The sequence below is a fragment of the Paramormyrops kingsleyae genome, chromosome 16 (genome assembly GCF_048594095.1).
Source record: "Paramormyrops kingsleyae isolate MSU_618 chromosome 16, PKINGS_0.4, whole genome shotgun sequence".
NCBI lineage: Eukaryota > Metazoa > Chordata > Actinopteri > Osteoglossiformes > Mormyridae > Paramormyrops > Paramormyrops kingsleyae.
Window position 1 is genome coordinate 12,391,539 of NC_132812.1, and position 14,806 is coordinate 12,406,344.

Genomic DNA, 14,806 nt, shown 5'->3' on the forward strand with positions numbered 1-14,806 from the left:
CCAGAGGATTTGCTGCCTGATGGGGCTGTAAATGAGTGTGGGAGGTGGGGCTGGGAGTGCGGGTAGCGGTGGGGGGACAGGGGAGATGGCGGTCAGCGGAGCCAGAGTCAGCAGAGAGGGCAATAGAGGCAGCAGTCAGAGAGACAGCACATAATGGGCTTGGGGGAAATGCTCTTTGAACAAGAATGTGATGACGTAGCTGTGTGCGGCTTGTGGCTCCTCCGCTCTGACCAGGGAGTACTTACAATGTGAAACCATGTACTGCGTCCAGATCCCAAAGTAAATAAATAAGTTATAAAGTTTGTTAAGTTGTCTCTGAACTCCACAGTTGAATAAAAAAATTCATCAGCTTCCGTGAAGATAATTTTATGACACAAAATAAACAACACAACCCCAAATGTTGTTTATGTGTTTGCTGGTTAGGGCCTGGTGCATCCCACAATGCACTGTGGTACAAGGACATGGAGGATGGTCAGGGCTTTGCTCTGGGTTTCTGCTTTTTAGCATCCAGGAGGCTCCTCCATGGTCCAGTTGTGCTTTATGTTGTGGGGGGTGCGATTGTCTCATTTGTTGAGATTCGAAAGATCACAAGAGTCTACAAGCCAGACGTCCGGGGTTGTACTGAAAGTTACAGCTGAGGTCTTACTGCACTGGCACATGTGAGCCATTGAAACTGTTCAACCATGTTCATCTACTGAAATATTCTTTCTCCATCTGGTGTCTCCTCCCCAGACGTTGTTCACACGCAAGGTCCCCTTGACGGCAGCCTCTACGCTAAGGTCCGCAAAAAGGAGTCCCTTGAGGGAGGTGTTACAGCTAACGGGCTCCCCCCTGTTGATCACACCCTCCCTGCACCGGACCATACCCTCCCCACTGTTGACCACGCCCTCTCGGTGAGCAGTGACTCGGGAAACTCAACCGCCTCTATCAAAACCGACCGCACAGACGAGCCGGTGCAGCAAGCAACCCCGGTGAGCCAGCCCTCTGCGCAGCCGCTGAGCCCCGAGGAGAAGAAGGGGCTGGACCAGCTTCTGAGTGGCCTTGAGCCCCCTGCCCACCGCCAGGGGTACCTGTCTGCGACCGCTTCTCCCGGAGCTGGGGGAGGAGTGCGGCACCTGGTACCCGCCCAGGTCCATGTGAATGGGCAGAATAACGTGGAGAGGGAGACAGACATCCTTGACGACGACTTGCCCAACAGCCAGGAAGCCAATAGTGTGGATAACCTGGGAACTTTCTCCTCGTTTGAGGGAAGAGCCACCCCTGCCGAGCTCTACTACCAGCCGGACATGGTGATTAATGGGCAGGACGGCTCTATCCTGGACCGGAGCCTCTCAAACAAATTGCCGCAGGTTTCCATTCACCCCATGCGAAGCTCTTCCTCGATGCAGGAGCGCATCGCAGACGTGGGTCCGGCCCACGTCGGCTACGGCAACCAGAACGGCAACATCTATCGCTCTCAGTCTTTCGGTGCCAGCCCTGGAGCAGATCCGACCCCGAAAGCGATGCCCCGGGCACCCGCCCGCAGCACCAGCAGCCGGGAAGCAGTGCAGAGGGGCCTAAATGTGTGGCATCAGTACGGTGTGCCAGAGGAGCCGGTGACTGATGGAGCCCGCTTCAGCCCCGGCATGCAGACTCACAGCCTGCCCGAGTTTCCCAACGTGGCCTCACAGAAGGAGATCGAGCAGTCCATTGAGGCCCTCAACATGCTTATGCTGGACCTGGACCCAGCACTGACCCAGATGCCCAAGTCCTACAGCGCTCCACTGGCTCCTGGAGAGAGCGCTCCGATCACCGTCCAGCCCACTCTTGGGCTGTCCATCCCCCGGCCCTCGTACCAGGCCGACTCAGTGTTGCACGGCTACCCCTCTGGCCCTTCTTCTGCTTTCGGGCAGGTGCTCCAGAAGCCCTCGACCATGCAGCCCCGCATGTCCCCAGTGCAGGCCAGCCCTACCCAACCTCCAACCATCTACAACCCACCAAGGCCCACCGCCATGTATCAGCCCGGCCAGGCCTTCCCGACGGAATCATCTGGCACTCTTGGCTACAGGCAGCCCAAGCCCACCGCCCCGGTCCACCTGGCGAGCCCTGTCAGCCCAGCCTCTACTGTTGAGCCTTCTAGTAACAGCTTTGGCCAGCTGCAGCTGCGTCCCCTCAACACCTACCCGGCCAGCACTGTATCCTACTCCCCAGAGCTCCAGGACCCCTCCATCTTCCTGGGGTCCCAGCGGAACCACAACACCACCCAATCCCCTATAACCGACCCCACCCCTGTAAAGGATGCCAAGGCCGAGGAGGAGAAGTACAACTTGGAGGGTTTGGTGGCTCACCGCATAGCCGGTAAGCTTGAACCTCTATGCCGTCACCATTAATTGCTATCAGTTACCTTTGCTAATTTTGCTTAATTTTTATATCTTTAGCTCTTTCTTAGATTTTTGTGTGACAAATCTTTCCACACCTTTAAGGATCAAACTGCCTGTTTCTTATATTTCAGATTAGATTACAGTCAAAGAGAATCAAAGCCATAATGTAACATTTTTCCAAAAGGCTGAAAAGCCAAACGCTAAGCGCCATAATTATCTCTGAGATGGTTGCCGCAGTCGATGTAAGCTGTAGAAAGTGGAATAACCCTGCTTCTCTGGCAGTCTGCACTTGCCCAGGTTTCCTTTAACCGAAGCGAATTAACGGACCCATGTTGCGGTTAACTGCTTTCGGTAAAATGCATTGAGGATTTGTAACTTGGATTCATACCTTCGAAAAGCCCTTTATGGAAACCCGGGATTCTAGTGAAGGATACCACACACAAAGCCTTCAGATTTGTCTTAAATTATGCTTTCCCAGAGAGGAGAGGTCAGCATTTCCTGGTTTCTGGTACATTTATAGGCAGATGTGGAATTTTATGGCATAATGTGCTGTATTCTGCATCGCTTGGCTGGCGAAGAGGCAGAATTGCTGTGGATACAATAAAGGCATTGTTCCACAGGGCGCTGTATCCTGGCCCTCCCAATCCAGTGGTGGCCATGCCCGTTGACGCAGTCTGCCCCTTTCGGGACTCCTCACTGAAACCAACTTCCACCTGCCGTCACAGTTAGTCGCTCGCAGCTCAAAAGCACAATGCGAGTTGTCCCCTTCAAGAAGAAAGAAAATAACTGTGTCAAAGTGAAAATGTAGCGGAGGAGGGGGAGAGTAGCTACGCATTCCAGACGCTAATGAGATACAGAGAAGGCTACTTTGTAGAACTGGGCACACTGGCGTCACCTAGTGGAGTAGCTGGGTATTGACAGACTGATTCCCATTAGGTACTGTTATGTCAGAGTTAAGTCCAATGAATGACTTTCCTATTTTTATGGTGCCAAATGTAGTGGACAGAAATAGCGGCGGCAGAGCCCCTGGGACATTTTTTTTCTGTTTTGCAGAGAATGACTTTCTGTTAAGACTATCCATTGACTCCAAGTCGGACGGACCGGGGCAGTGCTTGACCATAGACATCTAGCCAGAACTATAGGCTGAGAGACAAACAGCTCTGGTCTTTCTCCCAATCCCCACTTTGTCATAGTTAGCTCTTGACATAATTGACTGTTAGAACAAGTGAACAGCTCAGGTGAGTATTAGTGGGGGCAGATCTAGCTCTTTGTTTGCTTGGTATCTTCCCTCGTGGTTTCTGATGGAGAGCAGACATGTCTGAAGCAGGTTGCATCCTCTCAGAGAAGACATCCACTAATTGGTTTTGTAACATATATTCCTCATTTTATAGTTCCTTCTCTGTGAAACTGTGACAGTTCAGCACTGATTAGCAGAATAGTCACTCATCTCTGTTAATTTAACACAGAGTAACTGTATTTTTTCTCCTTTTCTGTTTCTGTCTTGTTCTGTCCGTCTTCCTCTCCGGATCGCCCCATCCACCTCCTCTCTCATCCAACGCTTTCTTCTCCTCCTCCTGACTCCCACGGCCCCCCCCCATCCCTCACCACTGCGCGTCCCTCCCTTGCGTCTCGCTCACCCCCCACCGCAGAGTACAACGCACGCCTGCAGGGCATCAATGAGAGCGTGGCCGCCCTGCAGTCCGTCCGTCATCGCTCCCATTCCTTCTCTGGTTTGTTCTGTCCTGCATTCCTCTCCTTCCTCCTCCCTCCTCCCCTGCACCTCCCTTCAAACTCGCCATGTTCTGAGTCGTACACAAACCTCATGCATCTCTCCTCTGTCACTGTGGCTAGTCGGTGTAAAACTGGGTGGACGTCAATGTCCAGTTACTCTGTGATTATCAGTGCTACTAAATTAAGCTATCAATGAGTAACAAGCGTAATTGGTAAATTTGTACACATTTTGCAAGGGAGTATTCATGTTTGAAGTGTGCCTTTCTTAGATACCGTGGGGTTTTATTTTCTTCGGCATGGCGAACGGATTCATGTGACATGGGTTTGGCAGTTTAACAAACAGAGGCACAGAATTTATACAAAAGATGGCCGTTTTGGCTTTAGCACTGGTGAGTTTCACAAGGGCGCAAAAAAGACGTGGAGTTTGGGGCAATGTAACGAGGTCTGGGCCTTGGGGGGCGAGAGGGACGATGATAACTTTAGAGGAGCCCTTTTAGGAAATGATAAAGAAGGTTATCCGGAAAAATAGAGCGAATCGCAGGCTCTCGTTGCTGCTGTGTGTCAGACGGCTTTGGAGAATCTCAGCTCTCGCTAGGTTTGTGTGGACCTGGGTGCTGCCTGCGCTGCTTCTCTGCACAATCCCAAAAATGCTGCCTTGTTTCAGCATCGAGAGGACAAACGATTCTTTCTGAATGTCCATTCTCGAAATGAACTGCTTCGAAAGAGAAAGACAAAGGGCTTTCTGTGTGGGGCTGCTTTGTGCAGAGCACAGGACTATGCGTGCACTGCCGCTGGGTTGTCCCCAGGTATGCGGACACTGTGCTCTTTCAGACTATTTTCTGAGCTGTTTACATGGCCTAATGGACCTGGTTGGCCTGTAATATTGTGTACAGCGTCGTGGTGTCTTTTATAAGCGTGATTAGCTGAGCTTCGATGTTCTGGTTCAGTTTTGCAAAAAGCATTAATTTTTTTTTGGTTCTCCTGAAAAAGTATGCAGTATCCTTGAGTCAGTGATGAAAATTCCCACGCAAGGGAGTTCGTAATGCCACCAGATGGATTCCCCTGAAGGAGGGGAATTGTGGGATACTGAACCTCAAGTCGGACACTTTTAGTAAAGAATTCCGAAATGACAGGGAAAGGAATTTCATGTGGCCTCTTTGCCCTGTCTGTCTGCCTGCCTGTCTGTCTGTCTGTCTATTTATGTGTTTTGTTATGTGATTCTATATTTTTGCTTTGACTATTGAGTTAGGAGAGGGGCAGATTTCAGTGTTGGGATTCCCTGCTGCCCCAGATGGAGTCTATTATAACTGCCCGGTCACCAAGGTAACGAGCCTTGTGTTGACATCCACAGCTGTAAATCGGCACGGTCTCTGCACATCTGGCTAGCGTGTTTCATGGCCCCAGTGCAGCGGATTTGGGGGGGGGGGGGGGCAAACCGTTTGACACTGGGAGATGTGGTTTCAACAGAAATCAGAAAAACCCAGCGTCTCATCATTCTTATAGAGATGTGATCAGAAGAAGGTCAAGAATGCGAGCGAGTGGCATGTGATTCCCATGAAAGATTTTCAGTTCCACTTCTCCATCGACGAGGTCTCACAAAACGCATGCGTGTGTTTCTGTCCAGAGGGTAGCGTTATGCCTAAGGGGGCTTTCCGACGGGAAATTCCTCCTTGTTGCTCTCCTCCATCTTAGTCTGGGGCCTCATGAGGACGCTCCTGCCCGACCCGCCGGGAATTTGGCAGCGTCCACACGCTGTTGAACACGTCCGTGCCAAAGGCAGGAGGTTTCACGAATATTCCTTGGTACCCATCGCCCGTTTTCCCCACGCCCCGGGACCTGGCTGTGGGTGAGGGGGGTGTGTGTAAACGCAGATGTTTATGTGCGCTGGATATTCTGGGTTTTTTCCCCTTGTCTGTTTATGTGAGCACAGACAGCCTTCGCTGACTAAGTATAATCATTATGAGAGCTGTTTAGCAGACACTTGTATTTGAAGCATTTCAGCTCAAACTTCCAGTTTAACCATTATTCAGTAGAAGAGTTTAAGTGGTTGGGTAGCCAGCCTGTCTGGTCCCTCTGATACTCACAGAATACCTGCAGAATACCTGCTTGTTCACATGCATGGAGGTGAAATGTTCCACTGGTTACAGTGCGAATGAAAAAGTAATAAATAGAATATAAATATTGAGACATATTAACATAACATAAATTGGACATGTTTGATTATGGTCTGGGCAAGACTTTCTTTCCAAGGGTAATTCTAGGATTTTTTAAGGTGGCAGGGTTAAGAGGAGTCATAATTTATGCAGAGAGGCCAACCTTATTATTAGCCAATGATATGCTTTGAATTAGTTAGTGACAGGTGGAGGGGGGCACTCCAGTAGCCAATCAGCTTTAAGTTGAGTCCAGTCCCCCTAGTGGCCCCGCTCCGTATACGCCCCTGTTTCCGTCGAATTCATGGGTGGTGCTGATGTTGCTGCTAGATGTTATGCCCTGCTGAAGAACGCTGTCTCCTGACTGTGCCCCCTCTCGGTTTGGCAGGGGTTCGTACCCATGGGCCGGCGGCGGACGAGGCGCCGGGCCCCATACGGCGCCGAACCACCAGCGAGGGACAGTACCAGAATGGCCAGAGTGGGGCGCCGGTGGAGAGCAGTACGATGCGCTCACCTGTGCGATGTGTGTCACCTGAGTTTGCCAACACCATCGCCCTCAACCCTGGGGGGCGGCCCAAGGAGGTAAGGGGGGGCACTGCTTCACGGTTCCTGGCCTTTTCCACTCTTCATTGCTGTGTTTTTTAAATGTGTTTTGTGCCTGCGTGTTTTTGTGCACGTGTGGGCGTGTTCTTTGTGTCCCCTCCCTCTCCAGGGACAGATGCACAGTTACAGGGAGGCTTTCGAGGAGGCGGAGTCTCCAGTCAGTCCCAACAGCAGCATCGGTGGTGAGGCTCCTCCCCAAACCCCTGCCTTCCCCGTCTCACCACAAACCCCTTACTTCAACCTGTGTAAGTTCACTCTTCCTGCAGGGGGGAGGGCGCTGTGGAGCTGTTAGTCTTGTAGGCATATGTAACTAGACTTTTAAAGATGATTGGAAAAATCCCCACAAAGGAATCGCTCTTAAAATCCGCTGTTTTTCTCATTAATTCTGTGACTTAGTAAGTCCTGAATCATCTGAGTAAGTCATTTGATGCTGATTTAACATGTGTGTTATATTTCTGCCGCTTAAACAAAAATGAACAAACTGGGATTAAGTGATGAAAAGTTTGCGCTTTATATCAGATAAACACCTCTAATCTGTGTATTAATTTACACAGGTGGATATAGCCATGAATGCTGTTTTATGCGTTTGTTGTTGTGTTTACGCTTTGCGGTGCTTATTTGTTTTGGGCTAACTGTATCGGTGATGGGTTTTTCCTCTGCTTCTTTGATCACATCTCTTGGCTTTATCTGCTGGGACTCCTGGAGGAAAAGTCATAGTGAGAACATGTCTGATAGATCAAGCCGAAGGCAGAGTTTGAATAGGGAGTGTTAGGGTGAAGGTCCCCACTTTACCTGCCGTCCGATGATAGCGACTGCTGTTTGCGAGGCTCAGTGTCAGAACCACAGTGATGTGATTTGGACGCAGTGAGACGCAGTGGCATTGCGGTTGGACAGGGGGACTTTAACACCATAACACTATTCCCCCACCCCGCCCATTGTCACGGGGGTCGGGCATTCCTTGGTTTACATGCCCCCCACTTGATAGCCTCCCTGTATCCACATCGTTAACCTTTCGTTATTTGAGGAACGTTAACTCGGCAGCTGCCGACCTCGTAAATCAGCGAGATGCCCCCCCCCCCAGCACGTCCACACTCGATATTTCTGTAGCTACAGGGAAGCTAGACTTTAGTTCTGTGGTTCCTACTGGCTATTACCTGTATATGAGGTTACCTACTTACCCCCCTCCACCTCCCATCTGCTTCCCAGCACTAATATAAAGTGCCTTGTAAAAGTCTATTACCCCCTAACGACACTGAAGTGCCCCCGGTCTTAGAGCCCTGGAGATGGACACGTACCCAGGAGGTGCAGTCATAAGTTTTATTTTGGCCTGAAACAGAATAGCTCCCCTTACGAGGGACCGCTTGTTAAAATGGCTCTAGATTTATACACAGAGACGTGCAGATGGGTTCCAGGCACATTAAATTAATGTATGATGCATCTAATGTTATTTATTCCATTTAAGCTACTGCGTTACCATTATTATTAATGACGCAATGGCTATTTTTGGTTCTTAATAAAGACTAAACAAACAAAATATGAAAAAAGTGCTCTTAGCACAATAGCAGAATTAAGGGGATTACCTGCATAGAATTGCAGTATTATAAATAGTTCATTTATAAAAAATCAGAATACAAATTTTGTTTTAATAATGTAAAACCGTTACCATGTGATTCCGCTTAAAATCGAATTTTGTGCCAGGATGTGAACCAATAAGAAGCACTCGGCACTTTGTTTGCTCCGACCCCATGTAAGGAATACGATTAATCCGAGAGTGCAGACAGGGTGGATTACAGGTCGCAGGGCCCGCGCTTTTTGTTGCCGCGGTAACGCTATACGCCCAGGTGCGTTTCCCACCTGCTGTCTGCTGGGAAGCCTGAGGGTTCCATCCTCGGAGGCGTATAGCAGGCATGTTGCCATCAGAGTTACATCATCACAGCTCCCTCCTCCTGCAGCGAACTGTGGGAGCTTGTAGTGCAGCCCCTAAATGCTAAACACCCCCCGCCACGTTTCACAAGGCATTTAGGCTGCATAACAAAGAATTGATTTGGATTCTTTGGTAAGTGGAGGAAGCATGCCACTACCGCACTGTGTTCCTGTGACCACCCGTCCTAACCCACCTGTGCCCCCCCCCCCCCCACCTCCTTCTGGCATGCAGATGGAAAGTCGACTAACTTATGGCATGTAGGTCCTTTTTGGCTTCATCACTTCGCCCATACTCAGTATCGCCCTGTTCATTTGTGATTTTTGGGTGACCCCACGGCTCTGAATGTGGGCTGCTTTCCCATATCTTTTTTCCATATATAAACTTGTCACCATGGCTTCTATTTTGGTCACGTGACCATGACACCTACATCTCTGCTATCCTTCCGGGTAGCAGTCAGAGGGGGAGTGTCACGTGACCCGTGCAGATGCTCACTGTCCCCTTGCTAGTCAGCCTATAGGGACAGTATTTCACGTCATTTGCTAAAAACAGCACCTGCATGATCAAGGTACAGAATGTGTGCTGCTGCCTTGTGTCTTGTGTCTGTGGTGTGTGTCCAGGCTCTGCTGATCACTCACTGTACCACACGCCCCTCTCTGGCCGCTTTTAACAGCTGAGCATTCCTGTGCTGTGTCCTGTGACATCACCGCTCTGTTCCTTAGGTGGAACATGAAGCGAATGTTCCTGTTCCCTGCTCACATCTCAGTGGGATGCCTTGAGGACACACACAGCTATGCGCTGTAAAGGCGAGAGCTGCTGATTTTGTGCTGGATGATGGACCCTGTCTTCTCTTTCTCCCCCCACCCACCAGGTCGTTCCCCCCCAGGTCTGGCTAAGACCCCACTGTCCGCCCTGGGCCTGAAGCCCCACAATCCAGCCGATATCCTGCTGCACCAGAGTGGATCAGGTCAGTTCTCCGGCTCGTCTTCTGAGGAGATGCTTACGTGTCACAGAGGCCAACAGGCAGCATATGCCGTCAAGATCAGGACACGCCACCCCTCTCATTTATTTCAGTTTTATTGCCATTTTCCCCCTCTGTAATAGTACAGAAAGCTAGTAACTGCTTACAGCCTGAGTGTCACATTTTGTATTGCAATTGTTTGGGGTTTATTTTGTTGACGTGGCAGGCGACCGTCAGTTTAATTTATGGCCTGCTATCATTCAGAGCTCCGCATTCTCCGGTATCTGGGCCTGAATGCCAAACAGCAGACATGAGCTAACAGTAAATATCTTTCGAGCTGTAATACGAAAGACGTCTTCCGCCGCCTGGCCTTTAGGGTTGTAAAACGGTGTGTTATCAGCCAGCTACAGCTGCCATTGCTACAGCTGCTCTCACTACAGCTGGTTTGCATCTGCGGTTTTGCTAAGGTTTCCTTATCAGAGTCAAGCCTCGTTGGCCAAAGTCGATATGAGACTCTGTTGTGGAGCAGACCTGTTGTCTTTTAGTCGCCCTTCCTCCTCTCCTCCTCCAGTGCCCTTCGCTTGGTTTCTCTTTCATCTGTTTCTCTTTCTCTGCTCCCTCTCTCTGTCACCCTTCCTGCCTTACCGTCTACCCCCCCTCCCTCCACATCAGACTCAGAACCTAGCCCTGTAGGTGACGGTGAAGAAGGTAAGAGCATCTCCACGGATGCTGTCCATTGCATTCATCCTCTCCCAACTTCACAAGCACTTTAACAGATGTGTCCCGAGCTCTCCTGCAGAGCAGCTTTGCAGTGTCCTCCTCAACCCAGCTCACTTCTCCCCCGTCCATCGTCTGTACTGAACACTACCTCATGTCACATCTCACGGCCATGATCCTCTGGTGCCCCGTTTAATGTCCAACAAAACGACACATCTCCCCCCTTTTTTCTTGATGACTCAGGTGTCTGGGTAGAAAAGACCCTTCCGGCTCATCTGTCCAGTAAAAGGAGACCGTGTCTCGTCTACGAGCAGCTGTAGGAACCCCCTAAAAGGCTAGCTAGTGTGTAGGCCTCCATGCTCTCGCCGTCTGTGAGATTAGAGCCCTGTAAAACAGCTCTTTGGGGACATCTTTCTCTGTATCTGGGGCTCGATAATGTTTACAGATCGCAGGTCATATACTGTCTCAGCCAGCTGAGCAGTAATTTCTGCATTACCACTCGGATCCAATTAATTTTTACGAGTTGGGGTAAGAATATTCAACTCAGGGGATATGCTGTGCTTTAAAATATGAAACAGAATGAGGAACGACGTAGCGGTATTGGGATACTTTATGGAAACACGTCTCATGTGAATTTTGTCAGACGTGTCAAAGGCGAATGTAAACATGACCATAGCAATGAGTGTGAACTCCTTCTGGATTTTGTAGATCATGCCGGTGTGGTGCTCAGGGGTACATAGATGTTTTGGTTCATAAGCAACCAGTGCTAGTCATGCAACTCAGGTGACATCGGCAGCCCTCTGGGGCACCATCTTCTGAGCAACCTGGTGCTGGGACTCGGCGGTGTGGGGGGGGGGGGGGCAAACATTCTGTTTTAGAGAATGTTAATGTTGGCCAGTGGTAAGGTTACTAAGCAGCGAAACATTGTTGAGAAGTACCACATCAGCTTTGATTTTTGTTTGTAGAGTACAGTCAAGGTTCCTTATATTAACTATTAAGTTCCTGTACTCTCCTTAGCAAACTGACATCTGGTAATCATTCCTAACCACAAATAATAAGAATATAATACATTGTTTAAATGCACATTTATTTTTTATTTGGTGTTTGCTGGAATGTTCTGACTGGAGAGAGTCCTCATCTCATCTGCATGTGTGTTGCGTCCTGCCATCCTGTCTTCACTCATGTTGCAGCTGAGGAGCTCAGCTATCTCCTGCTGTTCTATGAAGCGACGAGCGCCTCCCGCTCTTTTGACGGCCTCCTCTCGGGTGCTTTCCAGAACCTCGTAGCTACGTGGAATCCGTGGCCCGCACTGCGGTTCCTGGAGGGGGAGTAGGGGAGCAGATGGGGTCCCCCATACCACCTGGATATTCCGAAGATAGCATCTCCAGGCAAATGGCCCCCCAGCACCCCTACAATGCCCCTCTGTCCTCAAGCAGCCCCATTCACAGCACTGAGGGGTAAGCTCCTCCTGCAATGTAACCTGGGATTTTATTATTTAATTTTTTTGACTGCCAACATGGGCGTCATTAGGTCCCATCGCTCAGGGTTATAGCCCCGAGTATTTTAGCCCCGATGCAAATCTTCCATCAAAAAAAGGTTTTAAAAAGTCAAGGCTCAGGTAAACTTGACTTAGCCCCGGATCTTTTCAATAGCAATTAACTCCCCTGACTGCCATGGCCAAAATAATCATAATGATCAGTGCCGAATGCACGTAATTAAGTTGATTAATTTTGCTACAACATCACAAGAGGTCTCAATATACCACAATTCTGTGGGATATTATCCATACACTGCTTCTTTATTTTACAAAATGACTGCCAATTACACGGTATATTTCCAGCAGTTACAGTGCAGACCGATTATACCGGGCGTGTTTTACATGTCAGGTCAAAACTTAAGCATGTCCCAGGAGCAGAAGATGGGGAATTTAACCCCCACCCCACCCTTCTGCATCCTAGAGAGAGAGAGTCTGTTGTCTGGAACGAGAGTTGGCTGTTCTTTCCATTTGAAAATACATACCAGCCTTATACTCTCATCAGCAGGCAGACATAAAAGGAATAACTGAATAAGACAGCATGAAATCCCCTCCCTTTGAAATTTAAAGCACAGTTAAATTGGTTTGTTTATCTTTTAGCATTTGACACTGATTCACCTTTAGTCTTCTGATTTGCTTTGGGAACGTGTAGCCTGTTCCTGTCTCATGACTCAAATAACAGTTAGATTGGCTCTTTAGAAATTGACTCAATGGATGCATAGGTGTTTGTTAGTTTATGATGTATTGCTGTGATTTTATGACATTGATTTCTTTGTCCATATGTCAGAAGCTTCCCTCTGGCTGACGGCAATTTCCGGATGGGATCCCTCACTCACTCTGCAGGGGACCTCCGTTCCCAGGCCCCCGAAAGCACATACCGCACCCCCACCTCGTCACATATGGGTTCAGGCAGTGTGAGCTCCCCCTATATGGGTCCTGATTATAATTCATACCAACCAGAAGGTGCCCAAGTGAGCATCATGGGCGTCCACACGGTTCCCGGGAGCCCCAACACCCTGCACCGCACGGTGGCCACCAACACACCACCCAGCCCCGCCCTGCAGCGCCGAATGGCCAATCAGGGCAGCCCGGCCTTGGGCAGGCGCGCGGCAATGCCCAATGGCGGTGAGCCTGGAGGCAGTCCTGTGCTAGGCCGCCACGCCTCTGTCACCCAGGCGGCACCGGGCAGCCCGAGCTTCGACCGACACCCGACGCACAGCGGCTACACCACACCGGACGGGAGACATGGCACGCTGTCCCGTCAGAGCAGCTCCTCGGGGCCCCACCCTCCATCCACGCCTTCTTTCCCGGTCTCTTCTGGGGGCTACCAGGAGGGGGCAGGCCTGAAGCAGGGCAGCCCCCTGCCTCAGCCTCAGCTCCCGGAGAAACAGCATGTAGCAGCTGGGGAGAGGCCCAATGGCATCCTTTCCTATGGCACGCTCAACGGGAAGACGTCCTCCCCGGTGTCCAGCGCTGGCAGCACGCCCAACACCAGCTTCTCACACACTCTACCGGACTTTTCCAAGTACTCCATGCATGGTAGGCATGACCACCAGCACTCAACTGTTCCCAACCCAAGCCTGTAAATGCAGTGTAATATTATTCCTTCATTATTATGAACAAAATCAACAAGGTAACTGCGGGGGTATCGCTAGGGCTGTTATAGGGGGTCTTCACCACCCCCCCCCCCCAGCCCCGCCTCAATTATTGTGGCAGTGTGTGGATCAATGTGCCTGTGATTGGAAGGTCATTGGTTCAAATCCCACGGTCAGCAGAATGGTGGTCCTTAACTACAACACCCCAACAGAGTGACCATGCTTTCTTGAAATGTATGTTGATTTGGCTAAAGATGTTTGCTAATAAATAAAATGTAAATGCCTATAATGTATCACTGAGCATTGTTAGACCCATGTCAGATTGGCCCAGTTTAATAGTTAACCAGAGAATTTCCAGATTACCCAATGGGGGAATGCAGTATCTCAGAGGCTTTTCACAGGTAGTTCTTTAGGCCCCGATAAGGAGCGTGGTTCCCATGCAGCCGTGGCCAGGACTGAGAAGGGCATGCGAGGATATGCACGGTCCATTCTTCCTTAATCAGCTAATCCCCCAAGCCCTGAAGCCAGTCTCAGAGGACTCTTTAAAAAAGCGTGATTTATTTCCAACTCTTGGCAGATGGAAGCCCAGAAATGAAGCTCAACGTGAAGTTTGTTCAGGACACCTCCAAGTTCTGGTACAAGCCAGACATTTCCCGGGAGCAAGGTAAGAGCCACTCACTATAATGTATAGTTTATGGTCATTTTCATGGGTTTGTTGGAGGTTAATGATTAAAAAAAAGGCATCTATACACCGAGCATGTTCCAGGCACTATTTGTCAGTTTGAAACTTCAGTCATCTGTTTCAGTTTATAACATTCATTGAATGAGATGATCTTAAATGTAGATATCAGTAAACATTAGCACATGTCGCTCGTGACATCATACATCACACCATGTGCCGTTTGATGCTAGTTACAGCTCTGGCTGGGACACGTTTCCATGTAAATTCTCCACGCAAATGTGTGTAACGCCCCACATAAATGTAAGATACGGTCTTCCTTTCCAAACACACTTGTCGTGACCATGCCATATGTTTTCTGCTATGTTGCCTTCGCTCACTGACAATGGTGAGTTGTGATTAGAGACATCCCACTGCACACAGGCCGAGAGTTCACTGCGTGATCCTATATCTCTTCTTAGCATCATCCCGTTTGCTTATGTTCACAATTTATTCATTTATCTCGCCCTCTGTCATCCCTTGCTGCTTCTAACTGTCAGGGTCTCCAACCTTAAT

The 14,806-nt window shown here is 49.6% G+C and overlaps 1 protein-coding gene across 18 annotated transcripts in view; it reads left to right on the forward strand.

Annotated features, from left to right (window-relative positions):
- Positions 1-14,806, forward strand: part of tns1b (tensin 1b) — a 156,143-nt gene that overhangs the window by 130,800 nt on the left and 10,537 nt on the right. For 11 of the 18 annotated variants that reach the window (XM_023841873.2, XM_023841878.2, XM_023841876.2 and 8 more), the window contains 9 exons: positions 733-2,337; positions 4,010-4,090; positions 6,630-6,823; positions 6,954-7,089; positions 9,637-9,732; positions 10,399-10,434; positions 11,720-11,900; positions 12,765-13,516; positions 14,150-14,236. In XM_023841873.2, coding sequence (XP_023697641.2) covers positions 733-2,337; positions 4,010-4,090; positions 6,630-6,823; positions 6,954-7,089; positions 9,637-9,732; positions 10,399-10,434; positions 11,720-11,900; positions 12,765-13,516; positions 14,150-14,236 — 3,168 coding nt within the window. The remainder of the gene's footprint in view (positions 1-732; positions 2,338-4,009; positions 4,091-6,629; positions 6,824-6,953; positions 7,090-9,636; positions 9,733-10,398; positions 10,435-11,719; positions 11,901-12,764; positions 13,517-14,149; positions 14,237-14,806) is intronic. The other 7 variants (XM_023841884.2, XM_023841890.2, XM_072700226.1 and 4 more) reach the window with 5 other exon arrangements.